This window comes from Pezoporus occidentalis, unplaced genomic scaffold, assembly GCF_034315485.1.
Source record: "Pezoporus occidentalis ecotype Australia unplaced genomic scaffold, CSIRO_AGI_Poc_V1 ctg242, whole genome shotgun sequence".
Lineage (NCBI taxonomy): Eukaryota > Metazoa > Chordata > Aves > Psittaciformes > Psittacidae > Pezoporus > Pezoporus occidentalis.
Genome location: NW_026914308.1, coordinates 3,356 through 30,759, shown reverse-complemented (window position 1 = coordinate 30,759; position 27,404 = coordinate 3,356). Strand labels below are relative to the sequence as shown.

Sequence of the window (27,404 nt, the reverse complement as noted above, 5' to 3'; positions counted from 1 at the left end):
GCCCGCCCCCCGGCCCGGACGGCGCGGAGCGGCGCGGAGCGGAGCGCGGTGCGGTGCGGCCGGGGATGGGGCGCGGCTCCGCGGGACCGCGGCCCCTCCGCGCCCCCCTCTGCTGCCTCCTCGGCCTCCAGCTGGTGCTGGGCGCTGCGCACCCGGGTAGGACCGCGACCCCCCCCCCCATCCGTATCCGCGCGTTATTATTGGGTACCCCAACAGCCCGGTTTGGGGGGGGGAGGGGGGTGCCAGTGCAGTTGCCGTTGCTCCGGTTTTGTTTCCCCCCGGGATGCTCCGTTGCCGTTTAGCGCCGTTTGTTTTACCCCAGCCTCCCTCGGTCGCCGTTCGTTCCGACGCGTTTTGTTTTCTCCAGTTTCGCCGCCTCGCGTTCCCCCCCCCCCCCCCCTCCCGTTTGACTCCCGCCCCGCGCCGCACGCAGCGTCTGGCCAAAACGGCGGAAACGCTTCCGCGGGCATGGGGCGGGGGGGAACGGGAGCCGCAGCCCCGCAGCGCCCCGCAGCTCCGCTCCTTTTGTCTCCCCGGGGAGCGCAGCTCGCGGAGGGGAGGTCGGAAAGGGGCCGGAGGGTTTTGTGGGAGGCTTCCTCCGTCTCCCCTCCTGCTCCCCCCTTCCCTTTCCCGTCATAGGGAGCAGTCTCGGGCTGCCCGCAGCCTCTCTCATTTTCTGCCTTAGTTTCTCACAATCAGTTGGCCACATTCTGGTTTAAAGCCTTCTGGAAACACCATGTGCCAAACGCCTGAGGCTCCTCAGCCCTGGCTCTGCCGTTTAAGACACTTTTTACCCCGGGATAGTTTGTCCCAGCAGTGAGGAGCGGCTCCTGTTGCTGCCTTGGATTCATTTGGCCTTATTGAGAAACTTTATTTATTGAAAGAAGAGCACAATTGGCTGCTTTTGCCTGAAAACAACCCCTCGGCCTGGTTTGTTCAAGTATGTTTAGCAAATCCAAAGCGGATTTGGGAATGGCAGCATGGGAGAGCACTGCCCTGCTCCCTGCCTTGCCCCTGTTTGTCCATCTCTTCCCAGCCCAGCAGCTCCCTGGGGCTGAGCACAGCCAGGGCAGGACCTGGTGTTGCTGGTGTGATCCCGGTGGCACCAATCCCGTGCCAGACGAGGGATCTATGAGCTTTGGGGGCTCACGGCTTGGAGAAACTGGAGGTGGAGGTGATGGGATGTACCACAGGGCATTCAGAAGAGCCGTTGCCAGGGTTTGGAGACAGCCGAACCCCCAGCATCCTGCAGCTGAATTCCCATTAAACCTCCCCATAATTTACTTGAGGGCCATGAATTCCTCCTCCTTTTGTGGTTTTCCAGGGGATTGCTTGATTCCAGCAGGGCTCAGCTACCTGTAAGGACCCATTCTGGCTGCTTAACCCTGAGAAATGCTGGTGGGATCCGGGGCTGGCGAGCACCAGGACAGAGGCAGCTCTGTCCCTGCACCGGGGCAGGGCGAGGAACAAGGCAGCTTTCAGCCTGCTCCAGCCCTCGGTGCTGAGCTGCTCACACCGAGCACCGTGATGGCATCCTCAACGCACCCGTTTCTCCACTGCTTTCCCCACCGTCATCCTTACTTGGACCAAGGGGATGAAGGGGATGGTGCCAATAGAGGTGGCACATCCGAGGTCCCCCAGCACCAGGCTGGGTTTGCAGCTCAAAAAGGATCCTTGCTGGGATCCTGTCTGCAGGATTGCTTTCCCTGCAGAGCTGTCACTTCATGACAAAATCCCTGCCTTTGGGAAACTGGATCAGGAGGTTTGTGGCTCCTGATTGGAATGTCACCACCAGCTGCCCCATCTCTGCAGTATCGCTTGGGTACCCACGCTCTTGTCTTGGGGAAGCAGGCTGCAGCTCCTGTCCTGCTATGGCTGCAGGCAGGATGAGGTCCTGCTGTTGATGTGAGACCATGGTGTTGCTGGTGTTTTGGATCAGCTTCATCTGTGTCTATGGGACCATGGGTGGGAGATGCTGTGTCAGATTTGCACCGGGGGGGGGGGGGGCAGAAGGGACCCCAAGGAGAATTTACAGCCTATAAACCAAACAGAACAGCTTCTGCATGACGCTCCCCCTGGTTTGCAGTGGAAGTAACCTGTTGCCTGGCAAATGCAGCTCCAAGAAGTGATAACTCGATCTGCTTTGGTTATTTAGGAGCGAAGGGGGATGCGGTGTTGGTTTTGGTGCTGGGAGTGCAGGGGCTGGGTGCCTGGCAGGGGACAGTGGGACCTCGCTGCCTCAGCAGGATGAGACTGAGATTGCACAAGTGACAGCAATGAGGAGCAAAAGCGATTGACCCTTCGGTGCAAACCTCCCTCAAAGCCACTGGATGAGGTTTCCCACCCCGAGGCAGCACCTTGCACATGGGAATGTGTTTGAGGCGTGAGGTCCTGGTGATGGTTAAAGCCACGTTGCAGGTCTCTCTCTTTGCCTTTATTTCTGGCTGCGTTTTGCACCTTTCCCCAGGGCAGAGGCGCGCTCCTGCCTTCTGCTTCCTTAAGTGTTTTCCAGGGAAGCTTTTTGCCCCCATATCAAAGCTAAAGGTGGCTGAGGGGCTGTAATTGCTGTCTGTTAAATGCAACAGATAGACCCAGAGGAGAAGACTGGCCCTAGTGCCTGGAGAAGGGCAGCAAAAGGCTTTTGCCCATGTTGGTGCATCACGGGTGCATCGTGCCCTGCTCCAGTGCACCCAGCAATCAGGTGGGAGCAGGAGCAGCCCCTTGAGCCCATCCTGTTGTTTCCTCTATGGGTGTTTTAAGCCGTTTGGGAGATGTCCTTCACGTGCAGGCGAGGAGCAGGGGTTTGGTTGCTGTGAACTGTGCCGAGCCCGCAGAGCATCAACATTTTTCTCATTCTTCAGATTGCTCTGAGCCCAAAAAGGACCCACACAGATGTGCTTTTCCTTAAAGGATCCATCTTTAATGAATTAAGGATTAGAAAATGATGAGGGGATTGACTTGTGAATTCCTAAGGGTACTCTTTAGCCCGGGAGCGAAGGTTTGGCTGTTTGCAAGGAGCACAGGGTATTTTCCAAGCTGGGAGCTCAGTCCTCTGCTGCACCTCGTGCTGTCTCAACAGGGATGTAAATGGGGTTTTCCACGTAAAGCAGTGGGTTTGCAGGATGATGCTGGAGCTGGGAGTGGGGAGATCAAGCCCTTTAGATGAGACATTAGGAAGAATTTCCCTGTGAGGATGATGAGGCACAGGGTGCGCAGGGGAGCTGTGCCTGCCCCATCCCTGGCAGCATTCAAGGCCAGGTTGGACACAGGGGCTTGGAGCAAGCTGCTCCAGTGGAAGGGGTCCCTGCCCGTGGCATTGGAGTTGGATCTGGATGAGCTTTAAGCTCCCTTCAGCCCAAACCATTCCATGATAATGCTATGAAAATGTCTGATGTAGAGCATGATTGATGGGGGGAAGTTTCAGTAGCATTGAGAAGAATGGTAGTTTTCAGCCATCTGTGATGGAGCTGCATCCATGGGGACACATGTCCCATGTATCCCATCACATCCCTGGATATGGCCATGGATTTCCTGCCTGGGGGCCTGTGCTGTGGTGGGGTGCACAGGTCGGGGTGGTCAGATGGGCCAGAGCCATCCCCAGGACAAGGCTGAGGATGCCAGGCTGGATGAGAACATGTATATGGGACAGGATGTTCGTGCTGATCCTAGCCATGGTGTCCTGTTGGCCTGTTAGATGGATGGCACTGCCTTCTTCTCCCTGCATTCCCAGAGAGTCAGCAAACCTGGGATTTTTCCCTCTGGATGTGTGCCCGGAGCCTGAAGTGGCTCTGGGTACCAGAGGGTGGATGCTGGGGTCCTTGTCCCCTGCAGTGGCTGCGGCTGCGTCGCTTGACTTGCCCATAGGCCAGCATTCCCTGTGGAATGCGTTGGGTTGCATCCCAGGCAGGGTGTGGGAGAATGGGCTTTTAATGCCTGCAGGAAGGCTGCAGTGCAGACTGTGGGACCCTGTCCAAAGCCTTCACGAGCCGCAGGGTGAGCAGGGTGCTAGGTAGCCTGCGCATCGCAGCCAAGTAAGGAGCTTGTCTCATGCAGCTCCCACCATGTAAACAGCAGTTTCTTGGCGAGCCAAGAGGAGCTGCTCAGCCCCAAGCGCAGGTCCTGCGGCTTCAAACCCTGACCCAGGCCATGGGGAGCTTCGCTTTCTTCCCTGGGGAAAGGGAGGGATCTGCTCCTGCTCCCTGAGCTTGCTTTTGAAGCAAATCCAGGCACCGACCCCTTTTTATTGACAGGCTGAGAACACTGGGGCTGTGAAGAGAAACTGCGCAGAGACCTCAGAGCAGCTTCCAGTGTCTGAAGGGGGCTACAAGGATGCTGGAGAGGGACGGGAGCAATAGGACAAGGGGTGATGGGTTCAAACTGAAACAGGGGGGATTTAGGTTGGATCTAAAGAAGTTCTTTACTGGGAGGGTTGCTGATGTGCTGACACAGGGTGCCCAGAGAAGCTTAAGATCCAGAAACGTCTTAAGGTCCTTTCCAACCCAAACCAGTCTGGGATTCTGATTCTGGAGCTGGGCTTGGAGCACCCAGAGCTGCTTCTGGCCCCAGCTGGGCCCTGGGGATGTGCTGGGCTGGGGGGAGTCTGCAGGACACTGGGCAGCATCACTGTTTGGATGCAGTTCTCTAGTTGAGGAGCATCAGGGGTGGGGAGGTTGGTGTTTGCCATCAGTTCTCAAGCAGACAGGAGCAGTGCCTGTGCCCCCTCTTGAGCCAGGCACTTACGGCCTGCCCTGGGGCCACTGGTATCTGCATTTCCTTCCCTTTTAGGTTTGTCTTTTAAATCTAAAGTTCCTCTTTACGGCAGCAAGAGTCTGTTGATGCCCCGAAGCAGCTGTGGAGGGAGGCAGAGCAGTGATGCCCTCCCCATGGGCTGGGGCTGCTCTCATACTCCTCGGTCCACGGCAGCAGGGATGCTCAGCTCTGCTGTTGGGAGCTCTCGCTGGAGTATCTTAGAACCACTTCCCCTTCCTAGCCCTTGGAACAGTGCACAGGCTCCTTCCTGGGTCTCTCCCTATCCCAGCCCTTCCCTCTCCTCCCGCAGGGCTGTGTATCCCATGGGCAGCGCCGCCTTCTTCTTCTTCTGTTGTATTCTTTTATTCCAGGGGGGTTTGCTGCTGATCTCCCCCCCCGAGCTTGGTGCATTCCCACTTTGTGAATGAGCTGCCAGTTCCCACAGCTTTCCTTCCATCACTGCAGGGTGGATTTTGGAGCCTCTGCTCACCCTTAGGCAGCATAACAGGCTGGAAGGCTGCTGGTTTGGAGCAGGGGGCTCCTGTGCCCTATTTTCTAATGGGTGGGAGCGTGTGAAAGCCGGAGGTTCAGGCTCAAAGGTTTCTTTATGCACCGTGGGAGTGAAGGCTGGGTTTCTTGCTGCAGGATGTGGTGGGTAAAGCTTTTCCACAGGCTCCCAAACCCAAAGGAAGGGGTTTGTCAGCAGGTTGGCTTTCCTCAGGTGGGGGTCTGGGTCTTGGAGCCCTCATGGCTTCCCTTTCCATCCCTGCAAGTGTTCACACCCCGTGTGGACAAGGCCCTCAGTGCCATGGGTTAGTGGTGGCCTTAGCAGTGATAAGGAATGGCTGGAGTTCCAACCTGGTTGATTCTAGGAGCCCCATTTGCTCCTGGGGCACCATGCTGGGGTTTGAGGATTTGCAGCCTTTGCCTGGTGATTTGGGGCAAACCACATCCATGGCCATGTCTGCAGCACGGAGAGCATCATCCGTGTTGCTCTGTGTGCCACCCTTTATGGCAATGGCCATGCTTTTGCTCTTCTCCATGCCAAGATCTTGGGGATGGCATCAGCCTCTCCTGGAGCTGCTGCTCAGCCTCCTGCACAAAGCAGGATTGGGGCTGGGTGGTTTGGGCAGTCCCTTCACCAGTGGAGCTGGATGGGGTTCTACCATCAAATGTGTACCACAGTGATCCTCCAGAGGCACCAAGGGCATGGCAGGGATGCGGGCACAGAGGCGAGTGGCACTGCCATGCTGGGACCAGTGTGACTGCATCCATCCGGGATAACCAGGACTGGGCTCCAGCAGTAGCTTCAGTTCCCTCTTGGAATTTACTCCCTGATTTGCAGCTGGTGATGGGAGGGTGACAAACACAGCAGAGCAGCAATGCTCTGGGTGTCCTGGTGTGGATGCCCAGGCTGGGATGCTCCAGGGACAGGGACACCCGTGCTGCAGTGCTTTCCATGTCCACCACCACTGATGGTCACCTCTGTCCCCTGGAGCTTCCCCATCCCCATTGCCTGTCTCATTGGTGCTGCCCACACCCCACAGTTGCAGGTTGCGAAGCTTTCCTCGCTCGTTGTGGGGTGGGAAAGGGTTGAGCTCAGTTCCTTCAGTTCTGACTTCCTGCTGGCTAAAACCTGCTTTTTTCTAATGGAAAAATAATGTGGAGGCAGGCACAGGGTGTAAGAACTCCAGTGGGGCTGCCCCAGAGAACAGCTTCCCCATCGCTGCATTGCTCAGCCACTGGCTCCAAGGCTGGTTTCTCCCACTGTGCTGGAGCACGAGCATCCCGGTATTTCCCATGAGGAGGAGGAAAGCATCAATCCCAGCTCCCCGCTGTCCCCACCATCACGCTGCCTCATAGCACCAGCGGGTTTCCATGCTCATCCCAGTAAGCCAGAGGCAGCATCCTGGTGTCTGTGTGACAGCATCCTTGCTGAAAGCGTGGCGTTTCGCTTTGCTTTCACAGTTCCTCTGCGCAGGAGGAGGAGCAGGACACGATGGAGCAGAGCTGCTCGGAGAGGACTCTGCTCCAAGGATGTAGGATGCAGGAGGGAGAGGCATGGGGTGTGCGAGGGCTGCGTTTGCTCTGTGGGATACCAGGCTGGGAGGAAGGAGTCATCAATACAAACTTGTCCCATCCCATCCAACTCTGCATCCATCCCGGTCATCAGCAGCTGGGTGGGAGAAGGAAGAGCTCACTTGGGTGCTGAGGTTGGTGGTGGTGCTGGAGCTCTGCGGCCCAGTGTCCACAGCTTTATCTTGGAGTGGTTGGGAGGTGGTTGGGACCATGCAGAAAACACTGGAAGCCGTTTGCTCCATAAGCATTGGAGCCCATTGGGGTTCAGGGGGTCAGGGAGGCTGGAAGCTCCTTTTGGTGCCTCAGGGGCCTGTCCAATGTCATGGACACCCATGTCACAGCCCCAAAGTCCCTATAAGTAAATGTTGGACATGGTCTAGTGAGAGGTGTCCCTGCCCATGGCAGGCGTTGGAACTGGGTGATCTTCAGGTCCTTTGCAACCCAAACCATTCTATGGTTCTATGAAAGAAAAGCGTATTTGGGTGAAGCACAGCACGTGCCTTTGCTGATGTGTGTTCAGCTCATGCTGGTGGTCCCCGTGCTCCAGCCTCACTGACTTCAGCGCACAGCACATTTGCAATGGGAGCAGATGGGGGCACTGGGAGGGGTGAAGGCTGAGCTGGTGCTGAAGCTTTCCCATTCCTCCTGGCTCAGCAGGAATGGAGCAGGGCACACGTTGAGTGGCATCTCCCTGCTTGGAGCTAAGGGCCCATGGCTGAGCTGCCTGCAGCGTGCAGAGGCAGCCCCAAACCCTCAGCCTGTAATTTCCTCCCACCAGCTCTTCTCTTTTTAGAGTTAAATGATACCTTGTGCTTTTCCAGCCCTGGGGCTGCCCCTCCGGTCTGGACAGCTTCCTCTGAGCCCCATACTTTGCCCTTACACAGTGCTGCACAGCCCCAGCGCGGTGCTGTGCACCCTGAGGCCGGCTCCTGGGGTGGCTCCAGGGCTTCCCAATGTGCTGCTCATATTTTCCTCAAATCCAGGTTAGCAGATAAATGGAGAGGGGTGTCCCGTTGCTGAACCCTAATTGCTACCTGATGCTCGTGGTGGAACAGCCTTTCCTATCCCCAGTCCCAACAGGGTGGGGTTTGGCTCCTTTGGGAGCACTGTGACCCAGGGAGGTCTCATCCTGACCGAGTGCTGGTACTCGGGCCCATTGGGATGCAGCACTGATGCAGAAGTGCTTTAAAGTGTCCCCCGTGTCCCTGGTGATGGGTTGCAGTGATGGTGATGGGTTGCACCACCTGCTGCTGTATGGGGATGCCATGGGAGATGCTGGCATGGTGAGATGGGTGTTTTGGGGAGGACGATGATGCCTCCTGATGTCCAGGTTGGGATCAAGCCAGCCCCGGTTTCAGGGACCAGCCTGAAGGCAGCCAAAATTGGCCCCGTTGGAGTTTTTGCTTATTTTGCCGTGGTTTGAAGGATGTTTTCTGAGAAATGAAGCGTTTCTTCTCGGAGACTTTGCCTTTTCCTGCTGCACGTGCGCAGCCTCTGCTCCCTGGGGACCACCGCACCAGCGGGCTTCGCTCCTCTCTGTTTGAGGCCATCACTGATGTCACCTCGGCTGGGGAATGGGCATTTTACATCAGTGCTTTCCTGGAGCTCTCTAATGAAGTGGGGGTGTCTTGGGGGTGTCTTTCTTCCTCCATTTCTTATTTCCCCTCAGAGACAGGCAGGGAAGTTTGCTGAGCAGGGGTGTTTGTTGCTCGAATGCAGCAGGGCCGCCTGCAATAACATAGCTGGGGCAGGGTGAGGTTGTGGGGGAATAGGAAATGAAAACCTTTCTAGCCCAAAAACATTCATATAATGGCAAGAACCCAAAGCAAACCCAAGCTAAATATAGCGGGGCCCACGAGCTCGCCTTGACTTCTGCTGAATGCCTGTGCTGGAGCAACAAATGGGCTGCTTTTAAAGCAGAGAATACCCCACAGGAGTTATGTTGTGGATGTGCTGCTTTGTGCTGGGCTGGCGAGACAAGAAGTGGCTGTTTGGGGTCCCTAGGGGTGACTTTTTAGCTTAGAAATACGGGTTAGGAAGAAGGAATGATCTCTGAACAGTGACACGTCAGCTGGGGCCGCGTGTCCCAGTGCAGCATCCCGGGGGTACCGGTTCATCCAGGCTCTGGGTGGATTCAGGCGCTGGGGCGATGCTGGGGCTCAGATTGCCGTGGGGATGCAGGGCTGGAGCGTGGGCCATGCGTGGAGCCAGGGCTGGGATCAGGCTCTCTCCCCTCCGCAGCTGCACGAGTGCTTTATCTGCTGGCAGCGATTCCCTTGCTCTGCTCCCGCCTCCAGCGCCTGGGCTGGGATTTCCAAGGGTCCTGACGCGACGTTCCGTATTTGCTGGGGCTGTGCCCGTGGGAGCTGTGGCTGCGGGCAGGCGTTTTCCATCACGCCCTGTTCACACGATGGGAGATTCACCCCGGAGTTCTTTCTGCTGTAACAGCTCCCCAAATACACATAAAAATGATGGATGCGCTCGCTGTTCCCTGCTCTTTTCCTCCATCCAGAGCAGATGGCCGGTGCCGAAGCCATTGGTGTGGGCTCCTGCAGCCGGGTGCTGCTGCTGCTGCTGCTGGGAGCTCAGTTTTGAGCAGCTCTGATGATGCTGTTGGCTTTGATGCCCAAACACTGGTGCTTTGTGGGGATGCCACACTTAGTGCAAACACCCGTCCTTGGAGCCCAGCACCCTGAGGACAGGCACTGGGGCAAACTGCCCATGGCAGGGGGATGGAACTGGATGAGCTTTAAGGTCCCTTCCAACCCAACCAATTCCATGGTTCTATGAATCCCTGGGGTTCTTTTTGCCGGGAAGTGGTGGTCCCCGATGTGCTGGGTGCTGTACCCAGGGATGCACCATGAAACTTGCTGTGCGTGGGAGGGGAGCCAGGATGCTCCAAGCCCCTGTGTCCAGCCTGGCCTTGAACGCTGCCAGGGATGGGGCAGCCACAGCTTCGCTGGGCACCCTGTGCCAGCGCCTCAGCACCCTCACAGGGAAGAGCTTCTGCCTTATCTCCAACCTAAATCTCCCCTGTTTCAGTTTGAACCCATCACCCCTTGTCCTATCGCTCCAGTCCCTGATGAAGAGTCCCTCCCCAACATCCTTGCAGCCCCCTTCAGGCACTGGAAGCTGCTCTGAGGTCTCCACGCAGCTTCTCTTCTCCAGGCTGAACAGCCCCGATGTTCTCCATTTTTACTCATTGCTTTAACCCTTTTCACCCTTCCCCCCCCCCTCCCCAGACTCCAAAGTCTTCCTCATCTTCAACACGGGTGCTCAGGGCTGCCTGGAGACCAAGGACTCGCTGGTGCGACTCTCCAAGGGCTGCAACACCAGCACCCCGGCCCAGCAGTGGAAATGGGTGTCCCGAAACCGCCTCTTCAACGTGGGGGCCATGCAGTGCCTGGGGGTGTCATGGCACGGGGCCAACGCCACGGTGGGGCTGCACCCCTTGGCCACCTACGAGTGTGACCGGGAGTCCGTCAACATGCGCTGGAGCTGCCGCGGGCTCGGGGAGCAGCTCTCACAGCATCTCAGTGCCCGCCCGGGCAACTCCTCCCTGGATAGAGGGGACCAGGCACGCGGCTCGCAGTGGAGGACGTATGGCACCGAGGAGGACCTGTGCTCCGTGCCCTACACTGGTAATGCCTCATTGGGCGTTAGTGTTATCCCATAACCCAAACGGGGTGCCCAGAGAAGCTGGGGCTGCCCCATCCCTATTAAAGACCAGGCAGGATGGGGATTGGTGCAACCTGGTCTAGTGTGAGGCATCCCTGCCTATGGCAGGGGGTTGGAACTGGATGATCTTAAGGTCCTTTCCAACCCGAACCATTCTATGGTTCTATGAACCAAAACCACCCCCAAAATGTGAGCAGTTGGGTCCTGCCTGGGGAGCTTGGTCCCAGTTAGTTGGATTGGGGTGATGGGAGGTGGGCACCTCAGTAGCCCCCACACCAGCAGCCCTCATCCCAAAGTCCCTCCAGTCTCCCATAGACACAGCCTCAAACAAGGGCTCCTCTTTTCCACCAGAGATTTACACCATCCAGGGCAACTCGCACGGGAAGCCCTGCACCATCCCCTTCAAGTACGACAACCAGTGGTTTCACGAGTGCACCAGCACGGGGCGAGAAGATGGGCATCTCTGGTGTGCCACCACCCAGGACTACGGCAAGGACGAGCGGTGGGGCTTCTGCCCCATAAAGAGTAAGTGCTGGGGATGCATTCCGTGGGGAAAAGCAGAATCCCGGTGCTCATCCCTCCTGGGAGCTTTCCTGCCTCTCCCTTTCCCTCCTGCCTCATCCCTCCTCCTGCAAGCAGCCTGCAGTGCTGGGGCGGTGCTGGGTGTTGGGGGCTTAGTAGTGGGTTAATGAGGGGTTTTGGAGCCGTGGATGGGACTCTGATGGGTGCTCACCCTCCTTGGCCCCACAGGCAATGACTGTGAGACGTTCTGGGACAAGGACCACCTCACCAACAGCTGCTACCAGTTCAACTTCCAGTCCACGCTGTCCTGGAGGGAGGCCTGGAATAGCTGCGAGCAGCAAGGGGCCAACCTGCTGAGCATCACCGAGATCCATGAGCAGACTTACATCAATGGTGAGGCAATTGCAGCCTGGGCACGCACTCATCCTCACCTGGGTGCTCTGCCTGCCCCAGGGATTGGCCTGGGGATGGTGACAGCTCGAGCTGGGGCTGGGGACACTGATCCTGCCCTTTCTGGCTGTGTTGGCCCCAGGGCTGCTGACTGGGTACAGCTCCACGCTCTGGATTGGGCTCAATGACCTGGACATCAATGGAGGCTGGCAGTGGTCAGACAATTCACCCCTCAAGTACCTCAACTGGGAGAGTGGTGAGATAAAGGGGTTATGGTGGTAATGGGGGTGCTGGGGAACAGCCTGTGAGCACTGGGGATGGTCCCATAGAACAGAGAGTGCCGTGGGGCTGTGGAGCAGCCTGGGACATCCATGGACCTATGGGGAGACACAAGGAGCTGGAGTGGGAATTGTCCCTCTTCAAGTGCCTGGGGGCCTTATGGATAACCTGGGCTGAGCTTCCTTGTTTGGGGGGGTCATGGAATCATATCACAGAATGGTTTGGGACAGGAGGGAGCTTAAAGCTCATCCAGTTCCAACTCTGGGCACCCTGTGCCAGCACCCCGCACCCTCTAAAGCTCTCCCCTGTCAGGTTAAAGCCGTTCCCCTTGTCCTGTCATGTCCTTGTCAGAAGCCCCTCTCCAGCTTTCCTGTAAGCCCCTGGAGAAGAGAAGACTCCAGAGACCTTACTGCAGCCTTTCAATACCTTAGGAGGTCCTGCAGGAAAGCAGGAAAGGGTCGTTGCACCCAAGCTTAGTACTGGCGTGTGGCTGAGGAGTGGTCCCCAACAACGGGCACCCATCTCTAACGCTGGGGTGCTTGTGGGGCAGAAGGACCCCCTTTGTTCATGCTCTGCCCCAGCTCCTCAGCACCGTGTCCCCCCTTATCCCCTACCCCAGACCAGCCCGACAACCCCAGTGAGGAGAACTGCGGCGTCATCCGCACCGAGTCCTCCGGGGGGTGGCAGAACCGTGACTGCGGCATCGCTCTCCCCTATGTCTGCAAGAAGAAGCCCAACGCCACCGTGGACCCGTTCCTGACGGGTGAGCAGTGATGGGAATGGGTGGTCCCGTGTTCCAGCTGGATGTGCTCCCATCCCGGCACAGTCAGGGGATGCTGCCCATGGAGATGGACGTTGGTGTCCCCAGCTTGTTGGTGCCCTGGCTGTGTGGAGCAGTGATTGAGCTCCCATGGGATGCCTAGATGAGTAGTGCTTGGTAGGGGAATTGAGAGCAGTGGGAGGTCCCCCGTGGTCCCCATGGGGTGGGTTGCTCTGCTCCTCTGCAAACAAAAGGGACTTTGTCCCCAGAGCTCTAAAGCCACCATTGCCTGCACCTTGCCATCGTGTGTCACGTTTTAGCTGTAGCTTTCCCACTGTTGCTTTCTCTTGGTCATCCTGAGCACCCCAAGGGACTCCCTCCCTATGGTGCCCCCCCGGCAAGGCTGGAGAGCAGGACAGGAGCCCTCAAGCTGCCCTGTGTCCCACCAGACTCGTGGTCAGAGGTGAAGGTGGACTGTGAGCCCAGCTGGCAGCCCTTCCAGTCCAACTGCTACCGGCTGGTGGGAGAGAAGAAGAGCTGGCAGGAGGCAAAGAAGACCTGCCTGCGGAGCGGGGGGGACCTGGTCAGCATCCACACCCTCTCCGAGCTGGAGTTTGTCACCAAGCAGGTCAAGCAAGGTAAGGGGAAGGGGAAGCTGCTGTGTCAGCAGCATCCCTGCTGCCTGGTGAGGGGGTCCATGGGAAGGTCACTTCTGTGTGATGCTGCGAAGTTGAATCAGTCTGTGGCTATGAAGGGAGTGGAAAGCCCAGGCTGGGAGTGATGTGTTCTTTGGATCCCCCATCCAGCAAATGGAAAAGCTGTGCCCGGGAGCCTGCAGTGCTTAGGAGGAAAACACACAGCTGCAGCTGGGAATGGCACCAGGCCCAGCTGGTTGAATGTAGAAAAAGATGGGGGAAGCCTGCTTGTGCCACCCCTCATTAGGGTCACCCCCAGGGTGGGTTTTGCTGCTCCCATACGAGTGCAGCCCATCCAGCGAGCCTGCATCCTGACCCTTATCCAAAGGGAAATGCCTGGTAGCCAAACCTGCCGTGGGGACATCGGGGGACCCAGACTCCAGTGGGCACTGGGGAGGGGCTGAGGAATGAATGGAGTTAGTGCTGGGGGAGGCAGGAGCCATAGGAGGCTGGGTGAAGGAGGGAGACATCCCCAGGCTGGGGACAGACTGGGATGCGAGGGAATGGTTGAAAACCATTGGACCTGAGCCTGTGGGTCCAGACTTTGACCATTCTACCCCAGACTGCTGCAAATGTCCCTGTGTTTGCCCCCTCCTTGCAGGCAGGAGCTGCCCTCCTTTGTCCTGCTGGCACCGCTGGGCTGAGGCTGAGCCCTGCGGTGGGGTTTGCTGCTTTGCAGAGACCTGGTCCCATCACTGGGGCTCGTGTGCTGGGGGGGGGCTCTGCAAGGTTTCAGCCAAGCAGAGGGAATTCCAGCCCCAAACCCTCCTGTCCCGGCAGATGTGGAGGAGCTCTGGATTGGCCTGAATGACCTCAAGCTGCAGATGAACTTCGAGTGGTCGGATGGGACCCCTGTGCGGTTCACATACTGGCATCCCTTCGAGCCCAACAACTTCCGTGACAGCCTGGAGGACTGTGTGACCATCTGGGGACCGGTGAGCGCCTGCGCTGGGGTTTATCCTGCAGCATCCTCATGGCCAGGGGAGGGATACCGTGGGGAGTGTCTCCAGAGGGGGCTGGACCTGGCTGGGATGGGAGGGATCCAGCACAGCATCCTTGGGGATTTGGTGTAGAACCAAGGTGGGGGTGGATGGTCTGGGAAATACCCCAGATGAGCTCACTCCTGCTTTTCTCCATGCTGTGCAGGAGGGGAGGTGGAATGACAGCCCATGCAACCAGACCCTACCATCTATCTGCAAAAAGCCCGGGAGGGTGAGCCAGGAGAAGGAGGAGGATGACCACGGGTGCCGGAAGGTGAGGGGGACCTGGGGCAGGATGTGGCTCTGCCTGATGCTCAGGGATACAGGGGGCCTCTCCCCAAACCCATTTCAGGCAGCCCTGAGGAGCAGTGCCTGGAGCTGCTGCTGTGCTTGGGGGCTCAGCCCCTCGCTTCCAAGTTTGCACGAGGCTGCAGGAGGAAACTGGGACAAAACTCCCGTCTCCATCATCCAAGATCCTCCCCCTGGGGCTGGCCTGCTTGCCAGCAGGGACGTTAATGTATTCCTTTCTCCTTTCGCCTCCATCTGTGCCAAAACCCATGGGACAGAGGCAGCTGCCGGCCCCGTGCTCGCCGCGATGGCAGGCTGCCTTTTCCAGGCGGGATGCAGGCATTCCAGGGACGCCGCCACCGACGTGGTGGGTTCTCACCCAGCCGTGCTCTGCCTCAGTTTCCCCAGCCATTGAGCTGAGGCCGCCCCATTCCCACGCTCACTTGGAAGTCTCTTTTGTGCCTGTCCCAAGGCTCCGAGCAGCCAGGCTGGCATCGCCAGCGCTTGAACGGCTCCCAGCATCTCAGAGCAAGCCAGTGGGCACTGGCATCCACACCAGTGACAGCCCCAATGGGCTCCTTCACCCTGGCACAGCAGAGACAAATCTTGGCATTATGGGAGCTGCCAGCCAGAGCCAGAGGAATCCCAGTGCTGGGGACAAGGTGCTTGGTGGCCGTGTGCTGCCATCACCCATCCGCTCGTCCTGAGGGCTAATAGCATGTCCCCATGTGGATACAACCCTCCTGCCTCGCTAGCCACAGCCTTACCCTGAGTGCCCAACAGACATGCACCTGGTGGGGAACAAACTGGCCATGATACATGAACAAAGGAGAGGCATTTCCCATCCTCATCCTCACATTTGCACCCAGACGCAGAGGCAGAGAAGGCAGCATCTTGCTTGGACGATCAGCCCTGGTCCTCTCCGCCCCCATGCGGGGTTTTCTTGGTGGCTTTGCTGTTTTTTCTCCCCCTTTTCAAACCCTCTTTACTTTTGTAAGAGCCTTAAAGGAAGCTCAGGGGGGGAATGGAGGTTTGAGCAGTGGGAAAGGCAGAGGCGCAGAGGGATGCGGGGCATGCCAGGAGCTGGGGGCAGCAGTTGGGGTTGATGGTCCTGGCCCCTTTTCCTTGACTCTGGGGAAAGGCTGCAGGAGCAGGAGTTTGGGAGGAAAAAATAAGTGGGATTTGGGGTAATTTCCCTCTTGGTCTCCCAAGGGTGCTTTCCTCCCCACCATGCTGCTGCTACTGCAGAGGACACGAGTCTTGGGATAAAGCCCTGGTGATGGTTCCTATCGCACAGGAGGGTCCCTGAGCCTCCCCCTCCTAAGCCCCTTCCCACCCTTGCTCTTCCTCTCACGGGTGATCCCTTATGTCCCTCCCCACGGCTGCTGCCAGCCCCAGGGCCGCCCCGCTCCCTGCTCTGGCAGAAGACAGGAGCTATTGTGTCTGCAGCCCCGGAGAGGCTCCAACATCAACAAGGCGGGGGATTAAAGCAGGCTGCGGTGGGACTCGCTCTGGATCCGGCCCCATGGCGTATAGAGGAGGATTGTGCTCCCCTCCCCACACCCCAGCCGGGCTGGACATTGGCAGGGACAGACATTCCCTGGCTTTGAAGCTGCATGGGTGTTTGTTTTGCTTGCAGCCATGTCCTCCGGGAGCAGGGGTTTGTTAGAGCTCAGAGCTGAGCGGGGTCAAGCTGGGGGGGCCGAGGGCAAGAGACTTCCAGGAGAAGGCAGAAGTGGTGGCAGGGGGACGTGGGACTTTGCTCTCAATGCCTGGGTTCGCTCCCATCCTTCTGGGATGGGCTGGGGTGAGCAGTGGTGGATGCTCCCTGTCACCCATCCCCAGGGCTGGAAGTGGCACAGCCCCTCCTGCTTCTGGCTGGGTGAGGACCGTGTCCCCTACAGTGATGCCCGCAGGACGTGCTCTGACTACGGCTCCACGCTGGTCACCATCACCAACAGGTCGGTGCCGCACCAGTGGTGGTGGGTTTGCCCCCATGGCAGGGTATGACCCCACAACTGGGCTGTGCATGCTGGGCTGCTCAGCACCTCCGCTCACAGCATCACCCGTCCTTGCTGCCCCTCCAGGTTCGAGCAGGCATACGTCAGCAGCCTCATCTATGGCTGGGATGGGGAATACTTCTGGACAGCGCTGCAGGACATCAATGAGACGGGTGCTTTCCGCTGGCTGAGCGGCGACGAGGTCATGTACACCCACTGGAACCGCGACCAGCCCGGTAAGGAGGTGCCCATGGGTGGGATGGGGACATCCCCCCCATGCAAGGGTGGGTGCTGGCCGTGCCGCTTGGCACGGTCCGACCCTAAGGCAGGCATCCCCCCGCTCCCGTGAGCGCTCCAGGTTACAACAAGGGTGGCTGCGTGGCCCTGGCCACCGGCAGCTCCATGGGGCTGTGGGAGGTGAAGAACTGCAGCACCTTCAAGGCCAAGTACATCTGCCGGCAGAACCTGGGCACCCCGGTGAACCCTGAGCTGCCCGGGCCGTACCCCACACCCAGCCTCACCGCTGCCTGTCCTGCGGGATGGAGCTCCGACTCCAAGCTCCGGCACTGCTACAAGGTGAGTCCAGGCTGGATATAAGGAAGAAGTTCTTTACGGTGAGGCGCTGGCACAGGATGCCCAGAGAATTGGTAAATGCCCCATCCCTAGCAGTGCTCAAGGCCAGGTTGGAGCCTTGGCCAACATGGTCTAGCGTGAGGCATCCCTGCCCATGGCAGGGGTTGGAGCTGGTTGGTCTTGGGGTCCTTTCTGTAGGTGTTCAACTACGAGAAGCTGCAGGAGAAGAAGACGTGGATCGCAGCACAGGAGTTCTGCCGGGAGCTGGGGGCCCAGCTGCTCAGCCTGGGCAGCTACGAGGAGGAGCACTTCGTCGCCAACACCCTCAACAAGATCTTTGGGTGAGGTTTTAGCCCGTGTCCTGCTGCCCAAGTTCGCTTGGCACGAGCCCACGCCCCCGTGGATGGAGCAGGGATGTGGCTCTCTGAGCATGAGCTTGAAGGTGCCTCAGTGTGGCTACACCAAAGGGAGAAGTGCAGGAAATTTGGTGTCACTGGGGGATGGAGCTTGGGTTTGAAACTCCTTCAGCCCTGAGCTGCTGTTCCCAAGGTACTGCCTTTGGGTGTTGCAGGGACAGCGGGCTTTGAAAGCAAGCAAAAAGGCCAGGTTATAAATGGATATCTGTATATAAATGTACACATATTTGTATATCCATGTACAACGCTCCTGTCTGGGGGGGTTGTTCTCATCCTTCCCCCGGCTCCCTGCAGGGAGTCGGAGCCGGAGCTCCATGAGCAGCACTGGTTCTGGATTGGCCTGAACCGGCGGGACCCTGCAGGGGACAGGAGCTGGCGGTGGAGCGATGGGCTGGGGGTGAGTGTGTGGGGGTGCCAGCAGGATGGTTGGCATTCGGGGTGCAGCGGGGGGCAAATGGGCCCCAGGTGGAAATGCCCAACCCCTCCCGTCTCTCTCGACCCCCAGTTTTTCTACCACAACTTTGACCGCAGTAACTACGATGACGATGGCATCCGGAGCTGCGCGGTGCTGGACCTGGCCTCCCTGCAGTGGATGCCGATGCAGTGTGAAGCTCAGCTGGACTGGATCTGCAAACTGCCCAAAGGTACCGGCCAGGAGGCCCCCAGACCCTTCAGCTCTGGATAATGTGGTGCAGGATGGGCTGTGGGGTGGTGCAGAGGGTGTGGGGGGACCCTCTGTTATGGGAGAAGAGAAGGCGCCATAAAGGGAGGCCTTAGAGCAGCTCCAGTGCCTAAAGGGGCTACAAGAAACCTGGAGAGAGGCTTTGGACAAGGGCCTGTAGGGACAGGCCAAGGGAATGGCTTTAACCTGCCAGAGGGGAGACTGAGATGAGCTCTTAGGCAGAAGCTCTTCCCTGTGAGGGTGCTGAGGCACTGGCACAGGGTGCCCAGAGAAGCTGTGGCTGCCCCATCCCTGGCAGTGTTCAAGGCCAGGTTGGACACAGGGGCTTGGAGCAAGCTGTCCCAGTGGAAGGGGTCCCTGCCCGTGGCAGGGGTTGGAACTGGATGAGCTTAAGGTTTCTTCCCTCCCAAACCATTCTGGGATTCTATGGTATGATTCTGTGATGAGTCCTAACCCAGAGGCTGGGAGAGGCACTCTTCATCCCAGGGGGATTCAGGAGGGCATCTCACACTTGGAGCCTGGGGGTGGTTTGCACCCCAGACCCGCACCCCCTGACAGCCTCCCCTTGCCCTTTCTCCAGGTGTCGATGTGAAGGAGCCAGAGATCACAACCCAAGGTGCGTTGGTCACAGGCTTGTGTCCATCCAGCATGCACCATCCCCCCTGGGCATCTGCCACCCATCACACGGTCCTTGTGGGACATCCCTGCAGTGTGTCCACAGAAGGGTGGATCCTGTGCAGGGTCATAGGAGGGAGGAGAGCCCCAGCATCCTGCTGCTGCCCCTTGCTGCACAACCAGGCAGGATCAGGCTCCTCAGCTCCAGCAGCAGGGCAAAAGCAGAGCAGGGGACTGAGGGACAGGGCTGTGGGTGCTGGTGGCTGTGGCAGGGGTGACATGGCCATGGCATGACACTGGTCCCTGCCTGCAGGCAGCAAAGAGTGGGTGAAGTACCAGGAGGCTGAGTACAAGTTCTTTGAGCATCACTCGACATGGGTGCAGGCACAGCGCATCTGCAGCTGGTTCCAGGCAGAGCTGGCATCAGTGCACAGTGAGGCTGAGCTGCGCTTCCTGGGCCAGAACCTCAAGAAGGTACCAGGGGATGGGGATGCTGCTGTCGGGCTCCACTCCCTCCCCTGCTTGTTTCACCCTTTGCTGGAGGAACCTGGGGGCAGCCGGACTCTGTGGGAGTCACGGTGATGCTCATGAAGTGGCTGCAGTTGTCCCAAGGACTCTTCAGTCCCTGCAGGGCACTGATGTGTCCTCTCTGGGTGCAGTTCTCCAGGGGCCAGGAGCAGCACTGGTGGATCGGGCTGCACACCTATGAGAGCGATGGGAGGTTCAAGTAAGTCAGAGATAGAGGCGCTGCATCCCCGCATGTCGCCATCCCGCTGTCCCCAGCTCTTAGAGCCCTGTGGCTCAGTGCCTGGAGGTTCCTCCCCCATGAGAGGGCAGTGGTGTGGTGAGGGGGTGCAACTGGTCCCATTCACCAACTCACTGCTTGGCTTTGTGCTGCCACTGGTGCCTTCCCCAGGTGGTCCGATGGGTCCTTGCTCAACTTTGTCTCCTGGGCACCAGGCAAGCCCCGGCCCATCAACAAGGACAAGAAGTGCGTTTACATGACAGCGAGCAGAGGTGAGGGGCAGGATCTGGCTCTGAAGGGGCTGGGGCTGAGCAGGGATACCCCTACCCCAGTGCCGTAGGGGGATCATGTCTGGCTTGTCCCTCCCCACAGAGGACTGGGGGGACCAGAAGTGCATGACAGCGCTGCCCTACATCTGCAAGCGGAGCAATGGGACGATGGCAAAGCCTTCCATCCCACCACCGCCTGCTCCTTCAAGTGGGGGCTGTCCCCGTGGCTGGCTTCCCTTCCTCAGCAAGGTGGGGCAGGATGGAGAGGGGACGGCCGCTCTGAGGTGGAGATGGGGTGGCTGAGATGTGGCAGGGTGGAGAGGGATACGTGCATGTGCTCTGGGGATGATGCTGGTGGATGTGCGGGGATGCGGGGAGAGCTGCGCTGTGGGTGCAGGAGGGATGGGGACGGTGCACGTGGATGCTGGGAGAGGTATGGGATGGCAGGAAAGGTTGGGAGGCTGGCAAGCTAGGTGCAAAGGGGAGAAGAACTTGGGGCAGAGTGGGGCTGGTGGTTGAGAGGGGAGGGTACAGGGCTGACTGCACCCCATGGACCATCTCGTGCCCCCACCCGTGCAGTGCTTCAGCTTCAATGGCCATGACAAAGCTGAGATAGTGAAGTGGCCAGAGGCGAAGCAGGCGTGCGAGAGCCAGGGCGCTGTCCTGGCCACCATTGCCAGCCCCTTGGAGCAGGGTAAGTTCCCTGCTCTGCCTCCCCCTGGCACCGCTGGCTGGGGACCTGCTGGGGATCGGCCTCAGTGTCTCACCAGCTGCTTGCAGCTTTCATCACATCCATGCTGCCCAACATCTCCTTCGACCTCTGGATCGGCCTCCACGATGCCCAGAGGGAGTTCCAGTGGGTGGTGGGTGAGCCGCTGCAGCACGTGAGCTGGGCACCCGGAGAGCCCTCAGGATGCAGTGCCTCCAGCCCCCGTGACAAGCCAGTGAGTGACCCCCCCAGAGCATCCCTATGTCCCACCATGAGGATCACAGGTGTGGGTTGGAAGGGACCCAAAGCTCACCCAGTTCCAACCCCTGCCTCGGGCAGGGACCCCTTCCACTAGAGCAGCTTGCTCCAAGCCCCTGTGTCCAACCTGGCCTTGAACACTGCCAGGGATGGGGCAGCCACAGCTCCTCTGGGCACCGTGTGCCAGGAGGGAAGGTTTTAGGGTGCTGGGGTGGCTTTCCAGGGGATCTGGCCCTGCAGGGTAGGGGTATCCGTGGGGTGGGAGGGCCATGCTAAAGGCAGTGCTGACCTCATGGCTTGTCTGTGCAGACCAACTGTGTGGTGGTGTGGCATGGCTCCCCCCCACACTTCACAGGACGCTGGGATGACCGGAGCTGCACGGAGGAGAAGCACGGCTACATCTGCCAGCAGAGCATAGGTACGAGGGGGACAGCCCCAACTACTGCCCGCTGGGGGCCTGCCACCACCACCCCGGTGCCCCGTGCTGCGGTGGGGCACTGAGTTCAGCATGAAGTTGCTCCCCCCAAAACTCAGTGTGGGATGTCCCTGGTCCTAGCTGTTTGTGGGGTAACCTCAGACCTGTGCACTCCAGCCTGGCTTGGTGTGTCCATAGGGATGATGGATGGTTCCAAGGTGGGGATGGCATTGGGGTATCACTGCTCGTTGCCCATGGGGACATGGCATATCTGCTCTCCCTGGTCACGCCGGGATGTCCCTTGGTCCCATGCCCTGCGCACAGCGCTGCCACAGACACTCTGGGGGATGGATGGGGTGGGGATGAGGAGCTGAGAGTCCTCCATGCCCTCTGACCATGTCTCTTTGCTCCCTCAGACCCGTCCCTGAGCCCCCCGCGGACGCTGTACCCCCCCTCGCCCACCGGCACCCTCTTTTACCACAACAGCACTTACCGCATCCTGCAGAAGCCCCTCAGGTGGCACGAGGCGCTGCTGCTCTGCGAGACCCTCAACGCCACCCTGGCCACCATCCCCGACCCCTACAGCCAGGCGTTCCTCACCCAGGCCGTCAGCAGCCTGCGTGCTCCGCTCTGGATCGGCTTGGCCAACGATGAGGTGAGGGAGGGGGGCAAATGCATGGAAGGGGGGTCCCCAGCCCAGGTCACAGCAGCCCCCAAAGCTTCTCCTCCCCTTGGTTCTGCAGGGAGGCCGGAGCTACTCTTGGCTGACGGAGGAGAACCTCTTCTATGCCAACTGGCAGGATGGGGAGCCCAAGCAAGTCTCCGGCTGCTCCTACATGGATGTGGATGGGACCTGGCGCACGGCCGGCTGCGACACCAAGCTCCAGGGTGGCATCTGCCAACTCCAAGCAGGTGCTGGTTGTGGGGGGCCTGGTGTGGGGCAGACTGGGTGGGATGCAGGGTTGGAGATGGCATCCCACCAGGGACCTCCTGCACTGTGTGTGTGTGTGTGTGTGTGTGTGTGTGTGTGTGTGTCTGTCCTTGTGGGGCTTGTGCTGTCCCCAGCGTGCTGTAGGATGCTGACACCATCCCTGGCAGCATTCAAGGCCAGGTCGGAGCAAGCTGCTCTAGTGGAAGGTGTCACTGCCCGTGGCAGGGGGTTGGAACTGGATGAGCTTTAAGGTCCCTTCCAACCCAAACCACTCTGTGATGCCCACACTCTTCTGCTGTCCGCAATGCACTGTGTGCCCCCCAGGTGTCCCCCGCACACACAAGTGGAGCTACAGTGGCAGCTGTCCCAGATCACTGGAGGACTCATCCTGGATCCCCTTCCGGGACCACTGCTACACCTTCCACATGGAGATCACTCTGGGGCAGAAGGACGCCATGAAGAGGTGCCAGAAAGGTATGAGAGGGGGCTGTGGGGGTGGAGGGGGTGATGCATCCTTGGGAATGGAACAGGGTGAAGTTCCATCCTCCGAGGTCTGGGCACTTCCCTGACCCTCTTTCCCTGCAGTTGGCGGCACAGTGTTGTCCATCCAGGATGAGATGGAGAACGTCTTTGTGTGGGAGCATCTCCAGGCGTACGAGGGTCCATCCAAGGGTGCCTGGCTGGGCATGACTTTCAACCCCAAAGGTACAAAGGAAGAAGAGAGGTCTTATATATTCTAGACACCGCCATGAATTCCCACCAGGTCTTCAGTGAGCAGAAGTCCTTGGTGGTGGCAGCAGTGGCACATGTGCCATGTGTCCTCCTCTGGCTTGGTGGGATGGCAGTGGTGCCTTTAAAGGCCAGATCTTCCTCAAGGCACTTGGAGCCTGCACCTTCAGGAAGATGCCCTTCAGCCCCTGGTCTTCTCCATTGCCCCATAACTCCATAAGCCCTCCCCATCACACCTTTCCACTGCCCCATCACACCTCCCCATCGCTCCATCGCTCTAAACTTCCCTTGTTTCAGTTTGAACCCATCACCCCTTGTCCTATCACTGCAGTCCCTGATGACAGAGACTGGAAGCTGCTCTGAGGTCTCCACGCAGCTTCTCTTCTCCAGGCTCGCCTCTCCATCACCCCATCCCACCTCCCCAGTGCTTTCTGAACTGGGGCACAGATGGGGTGTCCCCTTCAGCTGTAATTCTCCTGTTTCCCAGGTGGCACCTTGGTCTGGCATGACAACACCGCCGTCAACTACTCCAACTGGGGCCAGCACGACACGGGGCCCAGCATGCTCAGCCAGAACAGTTGCTACTGGATCCAGAGCAGCAACGGCGTGTGGCGCCTGGGCTCCTGCACCAACGTCACCATGGGGGTCATCTGCAAGATCCCCAGAGGTAGGGACCCCCACTGCTGTGCCTGGGGTGATGTGGGGTGAGCTGGGGGTCGGGGCAGGATGCTGCAGGGCAGAGCTCTGCTTTGGGCAGTTCCAGGATAGGGGGTTGGTTGTAGGGCTAGGGGCTGGGGTCTGCAGGTCCCCACTGGGCTCAGTGGTCAGCTCTGCATGTCTAAATGGCTGGGGCAGGATGAATGCAGCAGCAGAGCAGCACCAGAGGATGCAGGTGCATCACGTCGTGTCTGTGTGGTGCCGCACTGAGAGCAGTGGAGAATGTGGGGCTGGTGGGGCTGGCACTGGGAAGGTGCCATGGCCATGCACTCATGTCTCTGTGTTGCCATTGCAGTGGAGGAGAGCAGCTTTTCCAGGGCAGGTGAGTGGTACCTTTAGGCTGCACACAGGACCAGGACCTGGTGCCTGGCTTGTATCAGTAGCCAAAGAAATGATGTTTGCGGGTGGGAAATGCCATTTCCAGGTGGTTTTGGCCCTCAGTCAGGGCTCTCCAGGAGCCATCCCTCCATGGAGGAGTGTGTCCAGCCAGTCCTTTGCCAGGCTCCCCTGCCCTTGCCCACAGTGCCAGGCCAGGCTGGGGGATGTGGCTGCCCCATCCCTGGCAGTGTTCAAGGCCAGGTTGGACACAGGGGCTTGGAGCAAGCTGCTCCAGTGGAAGGTGTCCCTGCCCATGGCACAGGTTGGGACTGGATGAGCTTTGAGGTCCCTTCAGCCCAAACCAGTCTGGGATTCTGTAGCATCTTCAAACAGACCAGGTTGCCCAGAACCACATCCAGCCTGGCCTTGAATGTCTCCATGGATGGCGCATCCACCTCATCTCTGGATAACCTGTGCCAGTGTTTTACCACCCTCATTGTAAAGATCTTCTTCCTCATAGCCAGCCTGAATCTCCCTCTTTCAGGTTTTAAACCTAAAAGGTTAAAAAGATTTAAGGGGTTTTTTTTAACCTTTAAAGATTTTTTAGGGTTAAAACCATCACTCCTTGTCCCATCACTCCTTGTCCTATCACTAAATTCCCTGATGAAGAGTTCATCTCCAGCATCCCTGTTGCCCTCTTCAGACACTGGGAGCTGCTCTGAGGTCTCCTTGCAGCTTCTCTTCTCCAGGCTCACCTCCCCATTACCCAAAAAAACCTTTAGTTTTTTTAGGGTTAAAACCATCACTCCTTGTCCTATTGCAACAAGCCCTGCTAAGTCTCTCCCCATCTTTCTTATGGGTCCGTTTCAAGTAACTGAAAGGCTGCAACAAGGTCTCCCCAGGCTGAACAACCCCAACTCTCTCACAGAGCATTTCCTCATAGGGAGGGGTGCTCCATCCCTCTGATGACTTGCATGCCCCTCCTCTGCACCAGCAGGTCCGTGTCTTTCCTGTACTGAGGGCTCCAGACACCGCACTGCAGGGGGGTGTCCCCACAGCAGAGGGGCAGAACCGCGGTGGGGCAGCAGGAGGAGTCCGGCTCCTTCACCAGCCTCTTCTCGCCCCGCAGCGCTGCCGGAGAACACCGCGGCCGTGGCGGTGGTGGTGCTGTCGGCGCTGGCGCTGTGCGCCGTGCTGGCGGTCGCCGTGTACCTCTACAAGCGGCGGCGGAGCGCGGAGCGCGGCGCCTTCGAGAGCGCCCGGTACAGCCGCACCACGTCCAACCCCAGCGAGGCGGCCGAGAAGAACATCCTGGTGTCCGACATGGAGATGAACGAGCAGCAGGACTAACGGGCACGCTGGGGACGGGGACCTGGGGAGGGGGGGGGACGCAGAGCATCAAACACTATCCCCATGGCGCGGGTTGGGGTTGGGGTCTGGCCTGGAGCTGGGGTCCCTCCTGCCCCGCGGGTCGCTGCTGCCATCTCCAGGCTGGTCCCCAGCTGCCCACAGGAGGCAGTTTCAGGGCTAAAAAGCTTTCCGATGGCATGGACAGGCTCCGAGGTGCCTTCCCCTCAGGAGAAGGCAAGTGTGGGTGTTCAGGGTCTTGCGGTGGGCTTGTTCCCCCTGGAGCTGGTGCCCGAGAAGGCATCCTCCTGGGCAAGAGGTCCCTAAAGCCGATCTACCTCCCCTCTGCACACAGCGAGGGCCCTGCCAGCCCCTGTCCCTGCCACCGTGCTACTCCTCTCCCCCTGCTCAGCCTCATGCCCCACCTCCAGCAGAAAGAGACACGGAGATGCCGATTCGAGTGTGGACCCTGCCAGCATCACTGATGGGATCCTCTCTCTTCCCTGGCGCATGCTGGGGGCTGCAGCCAGAGCCTGCCCTCCTTTCTGTTTCCTTTGGGAGGGGTGGGAGAGGGGGATGTCCCAAATAACCATACGGGAGCAAACTGCTGGCCAGGCTCCTCTCCATTGGGAGCATCCCAGGCTCCGCGGGAGGAGCTGGGTGCTGCGGCAGGGCCCCCATCTGTCCCTTGCCAGGCAGGGGTGCGTGGTGCTGGGGTCACTGGTTGCCTTGTCCGGGCCGGAAGGATGAGTATCAGGGCTGTAGGGTGGGGAGAAGTTTGGAAGTTTTGGTGGTTGTTTTGGAAGTTGGGTGTTCCTCTGTTTTTTAAGGAAACGACAGCTTTTGTTGCTATGCTGTATTGAGTGCGTGCTGAATATATACGTTCTTTCACACAGCTGGCTGGGGTGTTTGTGGCTGCCTGGTTTACGTGTAGGGTGTAGAGGAGGAGGAAGGTGATGCAGGGCTTTGACCTGTGCAGGCAGGAGCGGGTACCCCGGGGCTGAGCCATCCTCCATCAGCTGCCTGCAGCAGCAGCATCCCTGGTGCTAGGGTCAGACAGAAGATGTGGCCAGTGAGAGACGTTTGGTTCCCTGCTGGGAATGGGACCCAAGGAGCCCCTTCAGGCTCCAAAGTGGGGTGGCACAGCCCTTAAAGAGATGTGGCATTTAGCCCTCTGCCTCCGAGGTTCGAGCTGGGGTTTTTGTTGTGAGGACAACAGGAACTGCCTCGTTGTTGTTGCTCTCCTTTTTGCCATCTGTGTGGGTTTTCAAATCTGTTGATTTCACTTAAGCTGGACATTAAGTGTTTAACTGTTGGGGGGTGGGATGGGGGGAACAAGGGATCATTGGGGTTTTGTTTACTTTTTGGGCAATGTCCAAAAGCAGCCACGATGTTTCAGGGCGAGCAGGAATCTGGAGCTGCCCCAGCTCCATTTCTCTGTCTTGGCTTTCTCTGCATTTATTTCCTGAGGTCCTTTCTGGTTGGGAGCTGTTGGTTTTGTCCACAGGCCCATGGTTTCCTGATGTGGGTGGCAGATCCTGAGCAGCCGAGTGTGAATCCCTCCTCATCCCCAGCGGGTGTGGATGTAGACAGCAGCCAGTCCCTGCAGGAGGGATGCCAAGGTGGAAGCAGTGCTGCTGGTGGGGATGGAGAGCTGGGATGAACTCCTCCTGGATGAGCAGAGCCGTTGGGAAGTGCTGAAGAATAAAGGTTGAGGATTGGATTGGTGGGAAGGAGAGGGCAAGGAGTGGTGCTGAGCTTGAGGGGTGCAGCTGGGCAGCGCTGGAGCTTGTTTGGAGAAGGACGTGAGACCCTGGGAAGGTGGGAATGGCTGGGATGGGATGAGTTACTGAGAGGTGTGGAGTGCTGGGGTTAGGCACAAGATCCCATAGAGGCATCACACCTGGCTTTCACAGAGCCCCGCTTGGGAACACCGCGTTCAAGAGAGTTGCTCTTTTTCCTCCTTGATGAATTTGTTCTCTTTCTTCCTCCTTTGCTTCCAAGAGAAGGAATCTCTACAGTCCAGGGGAGATGTATGGGAAGAGGTTCATCAGCTGTCGGCAGTGATCAGGATTCCAGGAAAAACACATATATGGTTACGTGGTATTTCCTATCACCATTAGAATAATGTGAAGAATTGCTTAAAAGGACCCTGTCAATTATATATATATATAATATATATATATAGTTTTGCATTTTTTTAACTCTCTGTGGTTTGTAAGATCCTTTTAGAAGCTTGGAAATAAAATTTCCTTCCCCA

General features: G+C 58.5%; 1 protein-coding gene across 1 annotated transcript; it reads left to right on the top strand.

Annotated features, from left to right (window-relative positions):
• On the top strand, positions 1–27,404 carry MRC2 (mannose receptor C type 2). The gene is made up of 30 exons (XM_062622487.1): positions 1–156; positions 10,071–10,469; positions 10,858–11,031; positions 11,257–11,421; positions 11,561–11,674; positions 12,317–12,460; positions 12,907–13,095; positions 13,933–14,087; positions 14,299–14,406; positions 16,266–16,381; positions 16,508–16,656; positions 16,779–16,996; positions 17,192–17,334; positions 17,704–17,806; positions 17,915–18,053; positions 18,672–18,707; positions 19,020–19,180; positions 19,366–19,433; positions 19,623–19,723; positions 19,824–19,969; positions 20,300–20,414; positions 20,501–20,664; positions 20,997–21,105; positions 21,519–21,757; positions 21,846–22,014; positions 22,358–22,507; positions 22,619–22,738; positions 23,250–23,429; positions 23,775–23,801; positions 24,927–27,404. Exons 1-30 carry the CDS (start codon positions 66–68, stop codon positions 25,145–25,147), a joined length of 4,413 nt encoding a protein of 1,470 aa, XP_062478471.1. The 5' UTR covers positions 1–65; the 3' UTR covers positions 25,148–27,404.